This window comes from Calonectris borealis, chromosome 11 (genome assembly GCF_964195595.1).
Source record: "Calonectris borealis chromosome 11, bCalBor7.hap1.2, whole genome shotgun sequence".
Classification (NCBI taxonomy): domain Eukaryota; kingdom Metazoa; phylum Chordata; class Aves; order Procellariiformes; family Procellariidae; genus Calonectris; species Calonectris borealis.
Window position 1 is genome coordinate 23,443,570 of NC_134322.1, and position 16,942 is coordinate 23,460,511.

At 42.9% G+C, this 16,942-nt stretch overlaps 1 protein-coding gene across 1 annotated transcript in view; it reads left to right on the forward strand.

Annotated features, from left to right (window-relative positions):
- The window catches only part of MYO9A (myosin IXA), a 190,647-nt gene that overhangs the window by 111,188 nt on the left and 62,517 nt on the right, over positions 1–16,942 (forward strand). Inside the window, exon 11 of the mRNA XM_075160600.1 lies at positions 8,934–9,068. Within this exon, the coding sequence (XP_075016701.1) occupies positions 8,934–9,068 (135 nt within the window). The remainder of the gene's footprint in view (positions 1–8,933; positions 9,069–16,942) is intronic.

The window sequence follows — 16,942 nt, forward strand, 5'->3', positions numbered from 1 at the left end:
GGGAAGAGGTTTTGTGGTAGCCACAAAAGTCTGTTCCCCCACCCCCCCTGGGAGCCATGCCAAAGACTTTTCCTTCTTGTGTATAAAACTATAGGACCATATATTAATTGAGGGGAAAAAAGGAAAGCTTGCTAACGGGAGGTGTTTTGTTGAGGTTGTTCCATAAAAATAATCAGAAAAGGTGAACAAGCTGTGGTGTTGGTAGGTACTGAGATAGCACATCACTAACGAGCAGAAAAGTGAGACTGGGGAAAAAAAAGATTACGACGGTGCCGAGCTGCTTTCCCAAAGGATTGATGGAAGGGATGACATGACATTTCCTGCAGTAGCGGGGCTGGATGTCGCAACCCAGGACGTCCTTTCCAAAAACTCTCGTGTGTTCATCCGCGCTCATTGCGGCGGGGGGATGCTGACACCAGAAAGCACGGGTGCATGGATGCGTCCGCACACGCACGTGCTTGCAGCTCGCCAGCTACCCTTGGCTTGGAAATTTTGGGCATGGGCCAGCAGCGTGTGTTTTTTTTGGGGGGGTTGTACATCCAGGCTGAAGCCGCAGCTGCCAAAAGGAGGATTGTTTTGCTGAGCGCTAACATTACGTTTGAATTATGCTGTAGGACTGAAGTTGCAGAGACTTGCAGTGTAGCCAGTCCTTTATTTAACTTCATAGAAATGCTTGCGGAGCATAATTATAGACTGAAAATAAATACATGCGTATAAAATTTGGTTATATGCTTTTCTGACAAGAAAGGTTGTTGAAGTGGGTAACATCCAGTGTCTCTTCTGATTGCACATGCTTCCTCTTCCTCTGTTTAATATTTTACTAAAAATGTTGTGTTCTTTCCTGATTTTTTTCCAAGTCATCAAAAGTTTTGTCTGGGCTGTCAGGAAAAAAACCCCACTGTTTGTGTATTTGGTGAAGCAGAAAAGGTGGACTTGTTTTAACAAGGAAATGCATCTCAAATACTAATTGATTTTTTTTTTTAATGGTCCAATGCTTTTTAAAAAATGTTATCTGTTCCGTAATACTTAAACACAAAATCAGGCTAGGACACTATTGCTTGCTTAGTCACCACGTCTGTAATAGCAGGGCACAACGGTAGGTGTTTATGGGCCATTAAACTTTGGTTCCCAACCTCAAATCTCAGCAGGTAGGAGCCAGAACAGCCCAAATTTGTGCTGTTTTCCAGCATCGCCGCTGCATATTAACTCTCTGCTTCCTCCAGCCAAGACTCCTGTGCAGCGTAACCACCTTCCCCTTGCTCGTCTCCCTATATCATCTCCTGAATTCCCAATTCGCAGTTTTCTGACCCGTTTTCTTTGCCCAGAATCGTACGGTGTAGCAGTAAGATCCAGGTCAGGCAGCAAGCGCTGGGAGCTGGGAGCGGCGTTGCCCTTGCGCAAGAGCAGATCCGCCTACGCTGGCAAACACCCAGGACCCGGAGCTGCAGGAACGTGCAGGCTCGTACCGGCGTCGAGATCCAGGGAGGCAGTCCGGGGCTGTACGCGGGCCAGGTTTTCTGAAACAGGAAGGTAGTGCACAAAATACCAAGAAATACATACTTCTGGAGACAGGAGTGTAATTAGGTTTATCTTCAGAGTCCTCTATGAACATTGATTGATTTTCACAAGTCCCCCAGAAATCATGAAAATGCATGAATCCTGCCCATTTTATGGGTAGGGAGGTTAAAGAAGAGAGTTTATGTGCATTGCACAGAGCTGCAGAGAGCAGCTTCGTTAAACATCCAGTAGCCAATTTTCTCTTGAGTTGTTCTACAGCGTCACCTCCTCGCCCCCTTTTTTTGCCCCCAACTTGGGTCCTTCCAGCACAGAGGGAGGAGAAGCGTCCGCCTGGACTGGGCAGGGCTGGGAGTAGCAGCTCCTTTGCCCTCAAGGAATAAAGTCGCTGCCAGCAAGCAGCTGAGGGCATCCCGGGCTCTGTGGCTGCTGCTGAGACACCAACCAGCAATTACCACCCTTCTCTGCCCTGGAAGAACCGAGCTGATGCCAATTAATCTGGTTTTTCCTACCACTTCACAATCTTCTTGAAATCCTTTTCAGTTTGTGCTTGGAGAAAGCCTGGATGAAGATAGAGGTTCTTCTTAACCTCCCATATGTGGTCTTGGGGTTGGACAACACCAGCAAGTAACTGGAAGGTGGACTGGGAGCAGGGGCATCTCCGGACCCTGGGAATAGGTCCTCGAAGGCAAGATGATCTCAGCACTTGGATGACATCTGCTTGCTGGCATCTACCAGCTCCCTCAAAAAATCTCCTAAACACACTGAGTCTCTGATTTAAGAAAGAAAAATACAGTCTTGCACCTCACCACGAAAGGCTGCTGACTCCCGAGTTTGCAGTGGGTGAGCAATATGCGACTCGCCCTGCAGCAAGTGTCCTGGCTTAATCCCAGCCCACGCTTGTCACCAATATTCCTCTGACTTTTGAGATATATTTTGAAATAAGCCCGCAGGTTTTGAAGGTTCGGAAGGTTGTCAGATGATGGATTTTTTGGCAGAGGGCTTTCTTATATGACAGTCATGTTATGCAGAGATAAAGTAAGACTCAAAACCATCTGAATTCAGAGTGGATATGGGAGGAGAACTGCATCTGAAGTTGTTCACAAAAATGAATGTGAAAGTATATCTCTTCATGAGTGTAAATTTTTATTTCAGTGGTCACACACAGCTGTCCTATAAAAATAGTCATGGAGAGCTTGTATAGCCTTTGCAGAAGTTGGCTTGACCAGAGCTACCGCTCGCCTGGTTGTGGTAGCTTGGGGCTTTGACGTGAAGGCTGGAGGTTGCAGAAGAAGGCATTGCCCCAGCCGCCTAGGACAACTTCGTTGACCAAAACTCATGCTCACCCCAACCGGTGGTGGACATCATACTCCTCGGTGCAGGCTGCATTTGCCGAGGAGGCTATTTATAGCTAGTTCAGCCTATTTAATTGCTGGTGGGCCATGTGGTTTGGTGATAGGTGGGAAGAAGACCTAGATCCTAACAAAGACCTTGCCCCAAGAGGACTTGGGATAATGGGAATGAAGACAATTTTCATATCCCAATATGTGTGTTTATTTGATGTCAGCAGTAAGGAGAAGATCAAAAGATGAAGCTGGGTAAAAAAAATAAGCACCCGGTCATCGTTCTTCCACTGGTTTTCAAGCGAGTATTTGGAAGATGTAAATCAGACCTTTGATATCCAATTTTAGTTAAATGTACAGTGAATTATTTTGGGAAGACACAGTGGGATTTGGCTTATCTTGCTTGCTGACAGGATTCGTAGTGTATTATTTCTGAACCAAGTTGTGAATAAGTTATTTGATACGACTTGTTTTATGCTCATAGCAGCGCTGCTGCGTATCGGTTTCACTCCGACTCTCTGTTTTCCTTGGTCTTCTCTCTATTGCTTTTAGCTTCTTTTATGTTCTCATGATCCCCTACAAACTGTCTGAAATTTGACCTTTATTAATGAGGTTGGAGATTTTTCCTCCTCTTGAGAACTAGATTACTAAACCTCAGAGAGTCTCTTATTTAATTCCCCTTCCATAAATTAGGTTAAGAATTGTTAGAAGTCTGTCTTGTTGCTTAAAATGATGATACAGTGTAGATCGAGGCCAACCAAAAGGCATTTCTTCCAAGGTTTTTTTTTAAGCGTTTCCTGTTTGGTTCTTGTGAAGTGTCTCAATTTCTTCCTAAATAACCTTGCTGCTGTTTTCAGATGAGGTGCTGCGTACGTGGTGATGATGGTGAATGCAATTTCATGGCCATGAAGAAAATTCATTTAAATTAATGGCCATGAAGAAAATTCATGGCTGAATTCATGAAGAATTCATGGCCATGAAAAAAAATTCATTTAAATTTAATCAACTATTTTATTCTTGGCTCTCTGACCTCAAACAGAGGAAAAATTGCTGAACACGCAACAGGTTTAATGCATATCTGTTCATTATTTTTAGGCCCCAACTTCCAAATTTGTAGCAAATCACTGCCTCCCACTTTATGTTCTAGGTCATCGTGTATATTGAGCTGATGTAGATTGGAGTAGTCCTTTTAGATTTAGTGGTGATGGGTTTTTGTTTCTTTTTTTTTACAGTATTGGCTTTGGAATATTCTAAAAAATAAATTTTAAAAATTTTTAAAACGCATAAAAATTTTAAAAATAGTAATAAAAAAGATTTTTCCCCAGAATTGTAAGCAAACCTGTTTGTGATTGCCAAAATGTACCTCTGTGGTGGAATGACATCACCAGCATGCGTTTGGGGTGACATAAATCCGTTCCAATGATCGCTATTTATTGGTGGTTTGGGATTTGGAAAGCACGTGAACGCAGCTTCAAGACTTTGCTGAAAAACCCTTAAGACTCGTGCTCGGTGTTTAAATGTCGCGGCTGTGACATTTTTAGGAAAGCATGAAGTCACTTTTATCATCTCAACCAGAAAGTGTTTCCAGGGTTCGCCCAAATTTTAAAAATCCTTGTAGGCGTACACTTTTAATTACAGGAATTTTGCTATGGATTTGATATACTCGTAATGCAGTCATGTGCTGCAGGCTTGTCCGTGCTGCGTACTTGTTAATTTTAAATGTTAGTTTTGATAAAGGAACAACATTAATGCATCAACTAGACTTGGCTAATTGAGGTCTAAATTATATTACGTCTTTGCATGATTTCCTTACAACACTCCTTCAACGTGTGAATTTGAAATTGAAGAATTAGAAGATTTGTAAATATAAAATTCCTTCGGTTATTTTCTTTACAAACTTAATTCTAAAACCAACCAGGTTGTGTACTTTTGTCAGGCAGTTTAACAAAATAATTTCATTTACGCATAACTCAGTGGAAATAATTTTTTTTCACCTTGCTATAAGAAATGACTCTGTACTGGCAGATTGGTGCTGCTTTATAATGGAAAAACTGATATAACCCTTTTGCATAGGGATGAGATTTTTTTGGCCAGAAAGCAGAAAAATAGCCATAAATTCCCAATTTCTCATTTTTAAAAGTTTTCCCAACTTAAATGCGTTGACCTCTTTCTTTTGGGAACTCTGCGATGCTGCCTCCCGCAACAGAGGGCAAATGACCTGATTCACCGCAGAGCTCTGCCCTAATTTCTCTGGCGTGAAACTGCAAAAAACCCCCACATCTTAAAATTTGTATTCTGGAGATGTTTGGGAGTTATCCACATAGTCAGTGATGTGAGAAGAATGCTGGTTTTCCCCGTGTAACAACCATGGCAGAATTAACCATCCTCATCTTGTACGTGCGGTTTGATACCTGCAGTGATTTTGTTAAATGCAGATTTTTTTTTTTTTTTGAGTTCTGTGCATTTTACCTCTCTGAGCTTGTTTAATTTTGGGTATCAGCAAAAAATTATAAAAAGACAACTTCAAAATATAATACTTTTAATCGGATTCTTTTATAACTGAAGTAGCCATTTTTTTTCAATATATAACCGTTCTATTTTGCTTTATAAACGTATTTACATGCACACATGAAAATCTATTTAAGTAGCAGTTTTGACACAGTAAATTAACCAGCATTAAAAAAAAGGGGGGAGGTTTTTTGTGCTCAGCTATTTCATATTAAATTATGCTTGTGAGAGCTTGAAAACCCTGTTTAGTTTGAAGTGTTCACCCGTGGCAGGGGCTTAACTGTGTCCACAGAGCATCAGCGCGGCGCTTGTGAAAGCCAGCGTCAGTAATTCCATAAGGATTCTGGAAGTGTGAGCGTTTTATCTTCTAAGTCTTGTTTTTATGTAGCGCAATAGAGACTTTCATCTGGAGTAGTTCTGGGGAGCTCTTGCGTATCGTCGGGAGAGGCTTGCACAGCGGTGGGGTGGTTGGGGTCGGGATTTGCTTACGCAAGGACGATGGAGCATCGGTGTCGTGGATGAGGAACACTTTTGTCGTGTTTCCATCATCATTTTTTCCATGTATAATATAGGTAAAATATGAGCTGCTAATTATATAAAGAGTTTAAGAAGAATTCTTGCTGACATCTATTTAAAAAAAAAAGATGAAGCAGAAGATTTCTGCTTTAGGCTGTCGTTTAATGAAAATATCTGTGAACAAAAGGGTTGCCACGTTCGTTGGGACAAGCAGGAGAAGGATGCTCGAGCCTTGGGAAGCAGCAAGTGAGAGTGAATCCCTCTGCCAGGCTCAGTTCTTGGTCCAGTGGCTTCCCAATTTCCATCTTCTCGCCAAACGGCTGTTTCTCATGGGCATTTTGCCAAATGATGCAAACTTCTGGGAAGCTGGCCAAGGACCTTCAGCAGGGCCTTGGCATGGCATGGGTGGGGGTGAGGAGGTAGAGTCTGGCCCTGGAATAGGGAGAAAAGCCTGAACAGAGGATAAAGTAGCCAAAGACCTCTTGGAAAAATGGGTTAGAGTCTTATTGTTGAGCTTATATGCTTTTTTTAATTGTGTTTTCACTTGTTCTGGTAGCTGAAGGCCATATCTTACAAAGCTTCAACTCACAAGCCGGGTGGCCGCTCTGCCCACGGCAGCTCTGTCTGTTCCAGCCGTAGGTGGTTCCCTGGTCAGGAGTTGAGCACAGAAGGAATATTTTCCTCCCACGTTACGTGGTCTGTTGAAAACAGACGAACTACAGCGTAGAGACACGTGCGGACAGTCTGGTTTATATTTCCGGCAGTGGAGTTAGGCTAGTCTTAGTAAGGTAGTCTTATGAAATCCAGAGTGCAGATAAAACCAATAAAATTAAAACCAGGGTGCCTGACAGCTCTCAGGTTCTTCTGAGATGGAGGTGTTTCTTCTCCCTGCTTGAGATTTGGTTCATTTGACCAGTGCTAATGCTTTTACCTTGCTTAATATTTTTATTTAATTAATTGTAATGTATGAACAGAACCCGTGGACAAGTGAAATGGCTTTGGTTAGACATGGAAGCTTACCCCAGAGCGCAGTTCGCTAATGAACTGCTGGTGGAGCTCTCCATGCACATGTCCTTCAAACACTTCACTCCTTTTTTGATGACAACAGGCTTGCTAGGTGGACGCAATCTGAGTTTTATTTGTAACTAATTATTAATTACTTGTTTAACAGAACAGTCATATACTGGTTTGGAAGTTGCAGCAGAAATGATACCTACTTCAGCTTGTTTTTCACCCTGGCTCCCTGTGTCATTGAGGTTTATCACGTCCCCACCTCCCTCTTCCCCCATGTTTGCCAAATTCATCCAACAAGCAGAGCACTCAAGATTTATGAAATCCCGTACATACACGAAGGAGAAAGAGCCACGTTTCTACTCCTGTTAAGGGAAGGAGGGATAGTCTGAGCCCGGGGAGTGATGGGTTGCACTTCCTTGTGGGCCAACGTACGTGTGGCCAGGGTCCGCTGCTGCCCCTTGCCTGGCTGGTACGGGAGGAGCGGGGTTGGTTCAGGAGGAGAGGAGGGGGCCAGGAGATTGCAAAGCAAGCTGTGAATTCACAGTGGTGGTGGCCTCATTTTGCAACATAAAAAAGCTTGGTGCATCCATGTCTTGATGACCATCTCAAGAGGTCATTGTAGATTAGAGGAGAGAGGAGAGACCAAACAGGGTTAGGGCTCTTCAATTTGGAGAAAAGGCTGGGGTGAGATACGGTAGAGGTTTAAAAAAATCATAAAAGTGGTGGAAAAAAGGCATTTTAGAACTGTAACTCACCAAATTTTGCAATTTAAGTTACGGAGTATGGATTTAGTAAAAGAAAACACTTCTGTATTGTGAACATCTAGAAGTTGGCCTGAGAGGCTGTGAGGGATCATAGTGTCAAGGGGTTAAAAAAAAAACTGAATGGGTACCTCTTTACACATCTCTTGCTCATGAGCTAAAGGGAGCACAGAGGTGCCTCTCCCCCTCCCTCATCCCAAAACTGTGGGTGCTGGTAGAAAAGGGTGACGGACCACAGAAGAGCCATGCTGACGTACCCAGGGTGGGACGTCCTGCTGCCATGGTGGGAGATGCTGGGCTGGGAGGAGCGTTGGGCTGGTCCTGCAGAGCATTTCTTGTGTCCTGGTGGCAGGGACTGGGGTGGCTGTGCCGGAGCACGGGGCCCTGGGACAGCATCCGTGGGAAATGAGGCTTGGTTCCCTTCCCTGCCCAGAGAACTTCATTCAAGGCAAGCAGTAGCCAAGTCTTCAAAGGATGGGGAAAGCAGACTCTTGGGTCATTAGGATAGAAAAGGAGCTTTTGTTTTGTTTGCTCAACAGCTCTGTTGCCGATGTTTTTAATTATGAAGGAACCTGACTCAGGGGATGGATTTGAGCCCTCCTTTTCAGCAGCATTACTATTTTTACGTTACTTTACATCCCCTTTGGTAAGGTGAGAGAGACTCAACCATTCCAAAAATCAGTCAGTCCGGGCTATGCTTCTCAATAGGAGACATTCATCTGATCCATCTGATATGCTAGGTGGATATTTTATTTTCGATACTATTTTACTTCTGACCAAACTTACTTTCCTTTGTTGAATGGATTGTTTCCATGCAAACCCCTGCCGTGCAGGTGTTTCTTTGGAGGGCTTGCAGCTGGAGCGTGTTTGCTTAGACACCCTGTATTCACCTTGTAGGCATCTTTCTGTGGACTGTCTTCATGGTGTAAGCCTTTTTTTTCCAACCCTACCCCCATTTTTCCCCTCAAAAGATAATTCTGTCTTAGATCCAATAGAATAACTTGGAACTGGCTTCAGGTTTCTTCAAAGAAACAACTCTGAAAGGACTTCTCTTTTAGAAAGAGGCCATCTGTCCAGATATCTAAAGTTACATGTTGTCTCTGAAGTAGGTGATGTCTTCCAGATGGCATAATACCAACAATTCCAGTAAAAATTAAAAGTCTTGCTATTAAGTATATTTAATTCTGTTTGTATGCTTTTGATTGTGTACTGCGTACAAATAATCCATTTACTTTATGTGATTTTATTTTAATCCGCATTCTTACTTTTCTTGCAGACTTTATCCATTGGAGTACTTGATATTTTTGGGTTTGAAGACTATGAAAATAATAGTTTTGAACAATTCTGCATTAACTTTGCCAACGAGCGCTTGCAGCACTACTTTAACCAACACATCTTTAAACTTGAACAGGTAGGTGTGGAAATATTTACTCTGATGCCAATGAGTGTTGACATGAGTTTGTGGCACCGATAAAGTTCTTAAATTGTCCCTTTAATTCTTGTATGTTAAGGAGTGTACATTGAACTATTAAAATTTCACTTCTAATTTACCATATGACCCACTGCTACCTGTAAAATAAAATCCAGCCAGAGATTTGCTGGTTTTAAATAAACATTTTGGGATACAAGTATCCTCAAACATCAGGAAGACCTTAACCGTTGCTCTTTTGTCTCCTTGATATATGCTCAGAGGGCTCATCCGTGAGCAATTCCTTCCTTGCCTTTGTCTGGACTTGCTGCTTTGTCATTTAATATCGCATAAAAGTTATTTTTCGGCATCTGTTGAAAATGCCACCCCAATCTTCGGGTGGTTTTTTGCTTTCCAGTGTTAATTTGTGGGGAGATGTCACTCTCATACATGTTCTGCAAGGTCAGACTTGAGATCCTTACGACCTCCAATAGCCATGGCAGATTAGGAAAGGTTGAACTTTAAGCTTTGCTTTAGGTCTGTTAAGACTGGGTGTCGCTTTCCAGCCTCAAATTAATGTGCTGTAAGAGAGATAACAAAAATACAGGCCATAATTTAGCAGGTAATGTATACGACAAGATGGCATAGTCTATTAATTAGGATGGGAGGAGGCTTCTCCAAACATCATTTGTTATCTAACAACAAGCAGGACAAGAAAACTGCTAAAGTACATGTTGTTTCATGGATGCACAACATCTAATTGGGCTGTATAATAGAGTAAATATGTTACAGATCTTCAAAATGCCTTTTTTTTTCATGCCAGTCTGCATGCCCTCCCTTCAGGTGAAATTCTTCTTTGGGTGAGGTCAAGGGAAATCCTCCTTATCATCAGTTTCGGTAGAGCTAGTATTTCATGAGCTGCGCTCTGCGGCCTGAGTCCAGCCGAGACCCAAGAATGAAACCAGCCCTTCCCAGAAACCCTGATAGTTTCGCTTTGGGCCTCTACAGTGTTATGAGAGATCTGGAAAGTCAGAAAGAGGAGTCTCCTTGAATATGAGGATGGTCAAAAATAAGCAATATAGCCCTGAGTGGATCATTTCGGGGATGTTTGCTCGAGAGTTTGATGCTTCTCTGTTAACTCGCTCTTTTTTTTTTGGACAAGAAGATGGAACAGAGCTGCTCAAACCCATTTTATTTCATTTTTTTAACTGGTCTTTGTATGCTGATGCACCCTACTCAATAGATGCTGTAAGAAGTTAATGGGAAAACCAGTCTGTATTTATAGGAACAGGTCTATTTTACTATTATCCACCATAAAAAGGCAAACGAAAAGACTATTGCAAAGCCAATATAGCTTTTTTTTTCCTATGAAGGTAACTGATACACTTTCTAGAAGAGACTTGGGGAGGGAGGACCCTTCCTGAAAGCTGGAGAGAGATGATAGCTCGGTGAGGTGGGATTTCAGGGCACTTGGGTTTTGGCAGCCTCTGCCGGCTTTGCAGGAGCGAGCCAAGATGCCGTCATCCATAAGGGAATTCCCGTGTTTGGGCTGGGATTTCTTAGCAGGTCAGTGCTCCTCCCGGAGCCTGGGGTCTATGCAGAGCTCCTGATTGCAGCAATCTGTAATTCTCCTTGGACCGGCTTATAAACCACTGACCTAATTAGCTTTCTCCTATAAATCTGTCAAGCACATGAAGTCATTAAAGTCAGTATTTACTGTATGGATGAGAGGAGCAGTTGCAGAGGCATCCGATTGCAAAGGGCTCGTTCCAATTCTTAATGCCGGAGCACATCATCTGTCTAGGGCTGGAGCACTGCAAGCTCTGCTGGTGGAAAATACGGTCATCTCTACATAGTTTGCTTTCTATAAATATAAATAAGCTGTACAGCTGCATGAGTGCTGATTCTTGGGTGAATTATTTGTATGGTTTAATCATTTGCTTTTCCTCTTCTCGGAGTTACGTGCTGCACGTGGAGGAGTGGATTTGATGGAAAGAAAACTGATGATACATATTCAGATCTTGGGTCGTCAGAATATCCTTCCTTCCTAGCTGGCCCAAAGATTAACCTGTTTTTTAATGGTAGTTTCCAGTCTACAGATGAAGACTAGGTAGTTAATATTGTGTTTCAAGACGGCAAAATAGTTACACTACTTTGAATTGTGAATTTATCTGAGGTATTTGTGGCTTTATAAGGGTTTATTTGATGTCTTGGTGGCTGAAAAACAAGAGGCGTTATTGGTGATGGGTACCTGAAGTGGAGGGGTCCTCCTCTGCATCTGGAGATAGGCTTCTTGTATCTTCAAAACTTGCAGGAGCCTGAAGACAGATTGCTGAGATATTTGGACACTTCTGCTAAAAGAAATGACAAATTTAAGTATTCACGAAGGATTTTTCTTAAAATCGTAATAGAATTTGTGTGCAAGAACGGTATTTAGCCATGATGTAATTGTTGCTGTGGCATACTGCTGATGTTATGGAAACCAAAATACCTACCACAAAGTCATCTAACAGAAGCGCGGAATTATTTTAACCTTTATTTTCTTTTTTTTTTTCCTTGGTGAAATCTAATACAATGCGCCTCGTGAATCTTTTTATAAACCATCTGTCTGAAGACAATGCTATTTCCAGCGGTTCGCAAACAACCGGCTGAGGCATCCTCGGGCAGTCTGGCTTCAGCCTGATGCCTCCTACAATACAGCTGCTGTCGTGCTGCGTACCGAGAGTCTGCAAAGGTCTTTGCAATAGCAACCTCCTCTCTTTGAGCCAACCATGACAATAAGGATAACGCATCTCTGCCCGCTGTTTATAGGCAAATAGGAGGAGAAGGCAAAAAATGGTAAATGTTAGAGTTCTGCCTTGGATAAAGACAGTTGTTCTTGTTTCTTTACCACTTTCTTTTTAAACCGACTGTTCTGGATCGCTAAGGAAGATTTAGTGATGATTCTGGATACATGGGAATATGCTTTAGCAGATGGTGGAAGAGTACAAGAAAGACAAAGCCTAACCAGGCGGTAAAGCCCAGGCTCGTAAATCCCGGTCTATCTGTATAGGCCAACTCTTGGATTCGGACCGATAACGAGCTATTTACTAAGGCATAAAGTTTGCTATTGCAGGAATTGTAACTTAAATACAGCCTGCCCCATCATGTAGCAAGGGTGGTTTTCTCCTCCCCGTGTATCTCACAGGTTTATGGGGTGGAGAGGCCGTAGCTGGTGGCTGCAACTGCTGCCTGATGCGGTGCTTGCTCTGGGCGGCAGGAGGATGGAGTGTCCTTCACCATGCTCCACACAAAGTGCAGACGTGTTTAGCTCTTCCAGACAGCATGGTCTCATCCCTCCCTCGGGCTGGCAATTTCAGGCGAGACATCCCCATAGCTCTTGGACTCATTCAGTGCTATCAGAGCATCACACCTTGGTGTGGTTCTCTGTTCCCCAGTGGCTGCTCCATCCCCGTGTCCTCCTGGTGATGCCTCCTCTGCAGAGCAGATAAGCCCAGAGCTGCCATGATGTTCAGATAACACCAGGTGCTTCTGGGAGAGGAAAATAGCATTTTTGCATTGCAACTTGCCTTTTTTTTTTTTTTTTGCAATTTAGGGCAATAATTGCTGTGTATGAAGATGTAGTTTGGAGATCACCAGTAACATAGGACCCATGATACGAGTTTCCTCCAAGTTTCCAGATCTTGGCAGTTTGAGGGCCAGGAATACAAGTTTTTATTTCTTCATGAATCCCATTCTCCAAACTTTGTCATCTTCCCCCATCCCTGCTCAGGCTCATCTGATGCTCGGCTTTTCGGTTACCCCCACCCACCTTTCGCTGTTTCCGCTGATGCTTTGCAAAGGTTGAGAAGTCATCCCGTAGCTTTCCATCCCACAGGCGTTGCTGTTTAAGTTCTTTTCTACCCCGTTTTCTACCTTTTGTTTACCTGCCAAACCTCTATTTCGAGGACATCCTTTTACTGTCTTAAAAAAACAATGAATAACTGAGGTTGAGACTGAAAAAAAAAATGTTATTTGGTGCGCGATCAACCAGGTGTTGAGCAAAGTCTTTTTTCTGGCATGGTCCCTGGTGAGCTTGATGTCCCAGCCAGCAAACCTCAGCCACTCAGGTAGAAAAACTTAATTTCATAAAGATAATGCGTCCTATGAAATGTTTGCTCAGCCATCTAAAGCTCCGTAAATATTTAGGGAGGTCTATAGGTTTTACTGGTCCTGTGCAACAGGTGGAGAAATTTGATAGTCCGGACTAAATCATGAACATTATAACAATTTGTTCATCGCAGTGGGAGTGAATTAATTAAAAAAAGCATCGGCTTGTCACAGAACGCAGTGATAGGTGGTTTATTTAGTCTGTGAAATGGCCGCACTGGCTGCGATACTTTAAAGCATCTCTGTCTCCCAGCAACCTTCCATGTCGTTTAGAGAAAATAAAATATGAAAATTTAAAATAAATAAATTTAAAATAAATAAATTAAATAATTTTTTTAAAAAATAAAAATAATTAAATTAAAAATAAATTATGAAAAAGGGTCATTCTCCTACTGCTTGGAGCACTTTTTCCCTTCCTTACAGTAAAGGGGTTTTTTGCATCTCATCACTCTGGTTAGGTGTAAACGCCTCTTTGTCGCCTCTGAAGACAAAAGCCAGCCATCAGAAGTCAACCGTTGAAGACTGGGAGGCTCGGTTCAAATTTCTGTTTTCGTTGGGGATGGGAGAGCGGATGCTTTCTGAAAAATGCTGCCGTCAGCTGTGTGCCATATGACAGGCAGAGAAATAACAAGCTGCACAAGTTATTGATTTATTATTTGGCTATGTGCCATTGTATGTAACTCATATTTGAAAAAAAGGATGCTTAGAGTACATAACTCATATTTAAAAAAAAAAATGGATGCTTAGAGTCGTTTAAACATTATCTTTAGGATAGGAGGATTTCAAACTGTAGGATTGAAATAAAACACGACTCTGATTGTCATCGGTTCCCCCAAGCATTGGCTTGGGTCCTTGCTGGCGACTGCGTGGCCGGAGCGGGGTCCAGGGGGGCTTTGTTTGCCATCCCCTTGTTCCTGAGTTTCTCCGGATGATGAACGTTCATGTGTAATGCATGTAACATCATAATATATTATATTATGTATATATACTATAATATCATGCAATAGTTTGAGTTGGAAGGGACCTTAAAGATGATCTAGTTCCAACCCCCTGCCATATATAAAATATAATTTGTAATATATAATATATGAACCCCCAGAAGTAGTATTCTTAAATCTGTGTAGCAGCATCCTAGGTAGGCAAATTAGAAAACGTGCTTAAAATATCATGAGAAAATACTCTAGAAAGCTTTCCTGATGTGATGTGCTGGTGTAAGAGACACGGAGGTTTTCTGCATCTTTTCTACGTTATATTTAGCTATCCATAAGGAACAGGTTTGGGTTGCTTTGGTGGTTTTTTTTTTTTTTTATTTGATTCCCTGACCCTTACTTAAAGCCCAGTGCAGAGAAGTACTGTATCTGCGAAGCCCCGCTTTTGTGAAAATATCATGACTGTAGTTGACAGTGTAAAACTCTTGAGATAAATGCACCGAGAGCTCCTTTTTGCAAGTTGGGTAATGTGTAATTTTAAGGTTCAAGCTCATATTTTGCCAGGGAGAAAGAGAGAGAAAAGCAGAATTGATTTGGGAGATGGACAACAGAAGGTCCAAGCTTTTTTTTTTTTCCTTCCTGATTAAAAACAAACACATTTGGGCAAAAAGCTGATGAGATGAAGAGGCAGGTTCGACATGTGGTTGTCACCACTTCATACTGCCTGTGGCTTTTGGCCGGCGTGTTTGATCCAGTCCTTTCCTTAGTGAAGTAGGGGGTTGGAGGTGGTTTGTGCTGCAGATGATCTGAAGAGGGTCTGGAGTTCCTGCCTGTGTTGGAAACGTGGCTGTCAGGGAGGAGGAGGAGGAGTGTGATGGTCACGGTCCCTTCTGCTCATCCCCTGCATGCGATAGTGACTTAGGAACATGGGCTGCTTTAGAAATCAGGTGTCTCGTAGTGGGCAAAAGCAAAGGTTACATTGATAAAGAGATTATCTCAGTGCTGTCCCCAGGTCTTGGCCTTCACTAATGTTTTTTGTGAGTCAGGCAGGCTAAGGGGAGCGTCACCAGGCATCCCGTACAGCATCCCACGACATCCGAGCGCATCCCCGGGCTCTGCTCGCAGCAGTGCCATGTCCTGCCCAAACCGCCTCGGTTCCCCCACTCAAATCCCCTCTTCCATCCCTCATCCCACGCTCCGTGCTGGAGCTCTCCAAGTTGCAGGTGCCTTGCTCCAGGTGCTGTTATCCCTCTCCCGAGTCATCTCTTGAGCCCTTTTTTCCTCTTCTCTGAGCTGCTTCCTTGACTTTTTCCAGTTAGATGATGTTTTCTGCTGATCGTGGTTCCTACTCGAATGTATTGGCTAAATGTATGTGGGTTTGGACTGTGCCAAGGGATGGTCCTGTCCCCCAAACCCAGCCGGAGCCCTGCACCTAGGGTCGGGTTTGTCTTGGGAACGCCGAGCCTGACTTTCCTCTGGGACCTGCTCCTGAGATGCAATCCAATAAATGTATATTTATTTATTTTCAAATTATATACATGTACTAATACTATGTACTTTATGAAGCCCCCCCCAAAAAAAAGAATAGAAATTTAAAAAGCATGAGATGAAGATGAAATAAACACCAATTTTTACTTATTAATGGTACAAAAAGTATTTTTTTCCTGCACCCCAATGCACACCCTGCTTTGGAAAGCACGAGGGGTGCTCTCGGGTGATCTAGGATGCTTCTATACTGGTCTTTTAGGGCCAAGCCCTGGGTCATACTCCAGAACTACAGTTGTGGGGAAACTCTTGCACATTCCCTATACCTTTGAGCTAAATTTAGGCAACAGCGTAATGAAATCTTTGGTTATTTCAGCAAAAAAGTACTAGCCATAGTTGTGAGCAACAGCTTTTCTTTAAAAATAAGACTTCGATGTATGTTGGTGGATTTTATAGGACAGCATTGTGCAATGTGAGTTCCCTTCTTCTTAAGCAAGAAGATGAGTGAGAAACCTCTAAAAGCCTCTAAAATACTTCACCCCACCCAAAAAAATGTCGTATTGAGGCAGAACTGGATGGTCCATCCTGACCGCAGGTCTTCCACTCGTTACGTGAGAAATTCCTGCCTGGACAGTTGGTTTGGCATGGTAACAAGATTTTATAGGGGTACCATAAGACAACTATGTCTATATGTGTACGTATATATATATGCAATAGGGAGTACTGTGAGCCCACTGTAAGCATGAATGCATGAGAGAGGAATCGGGAGCAAGTGTATTTATTGACACAAGTTGGGAGTGGGGACTGGAAGGGGAAGAAGATGTTTAGCCTGGAGGACCAGTCTGGTGTTGACCATGACCACTGTGGAGGTCCCCTTCACATTCCCTAAGCCTGATACATCTTGCAAGGACTACATAAATATATATATATATATATTTCTTTTCCTCTTTAATTTAGATAGCAAGAAATTAAAGAAATCAATCTGCCAGCAGATCACACAGCATCTTTAGGCTCACGCTTCTCCTGGCTGTTGTAAGAGCAGGTTGGGAAGAGGGATGCTCCTACAAAGGGAGCGAACGGGACCACAGCAAGCTGTGTTTTGCCAGCTGAATCATGCAAAACCAATTTTCCACATTTTGAGAGAAAAATGTAACTTATGACTGAAACCTGCTGTTGCCACTGAAGCGCAGGGAGTTGATTTGAGCTCAGAGATGGATGCTGCAGAGCTGGTGCAGCACACACGGCCGTATGCACGAAACCCTGGGCTGAACCTACTATTTTAAATCGCTTTCTCTAATAACGGACAGTCCAAAT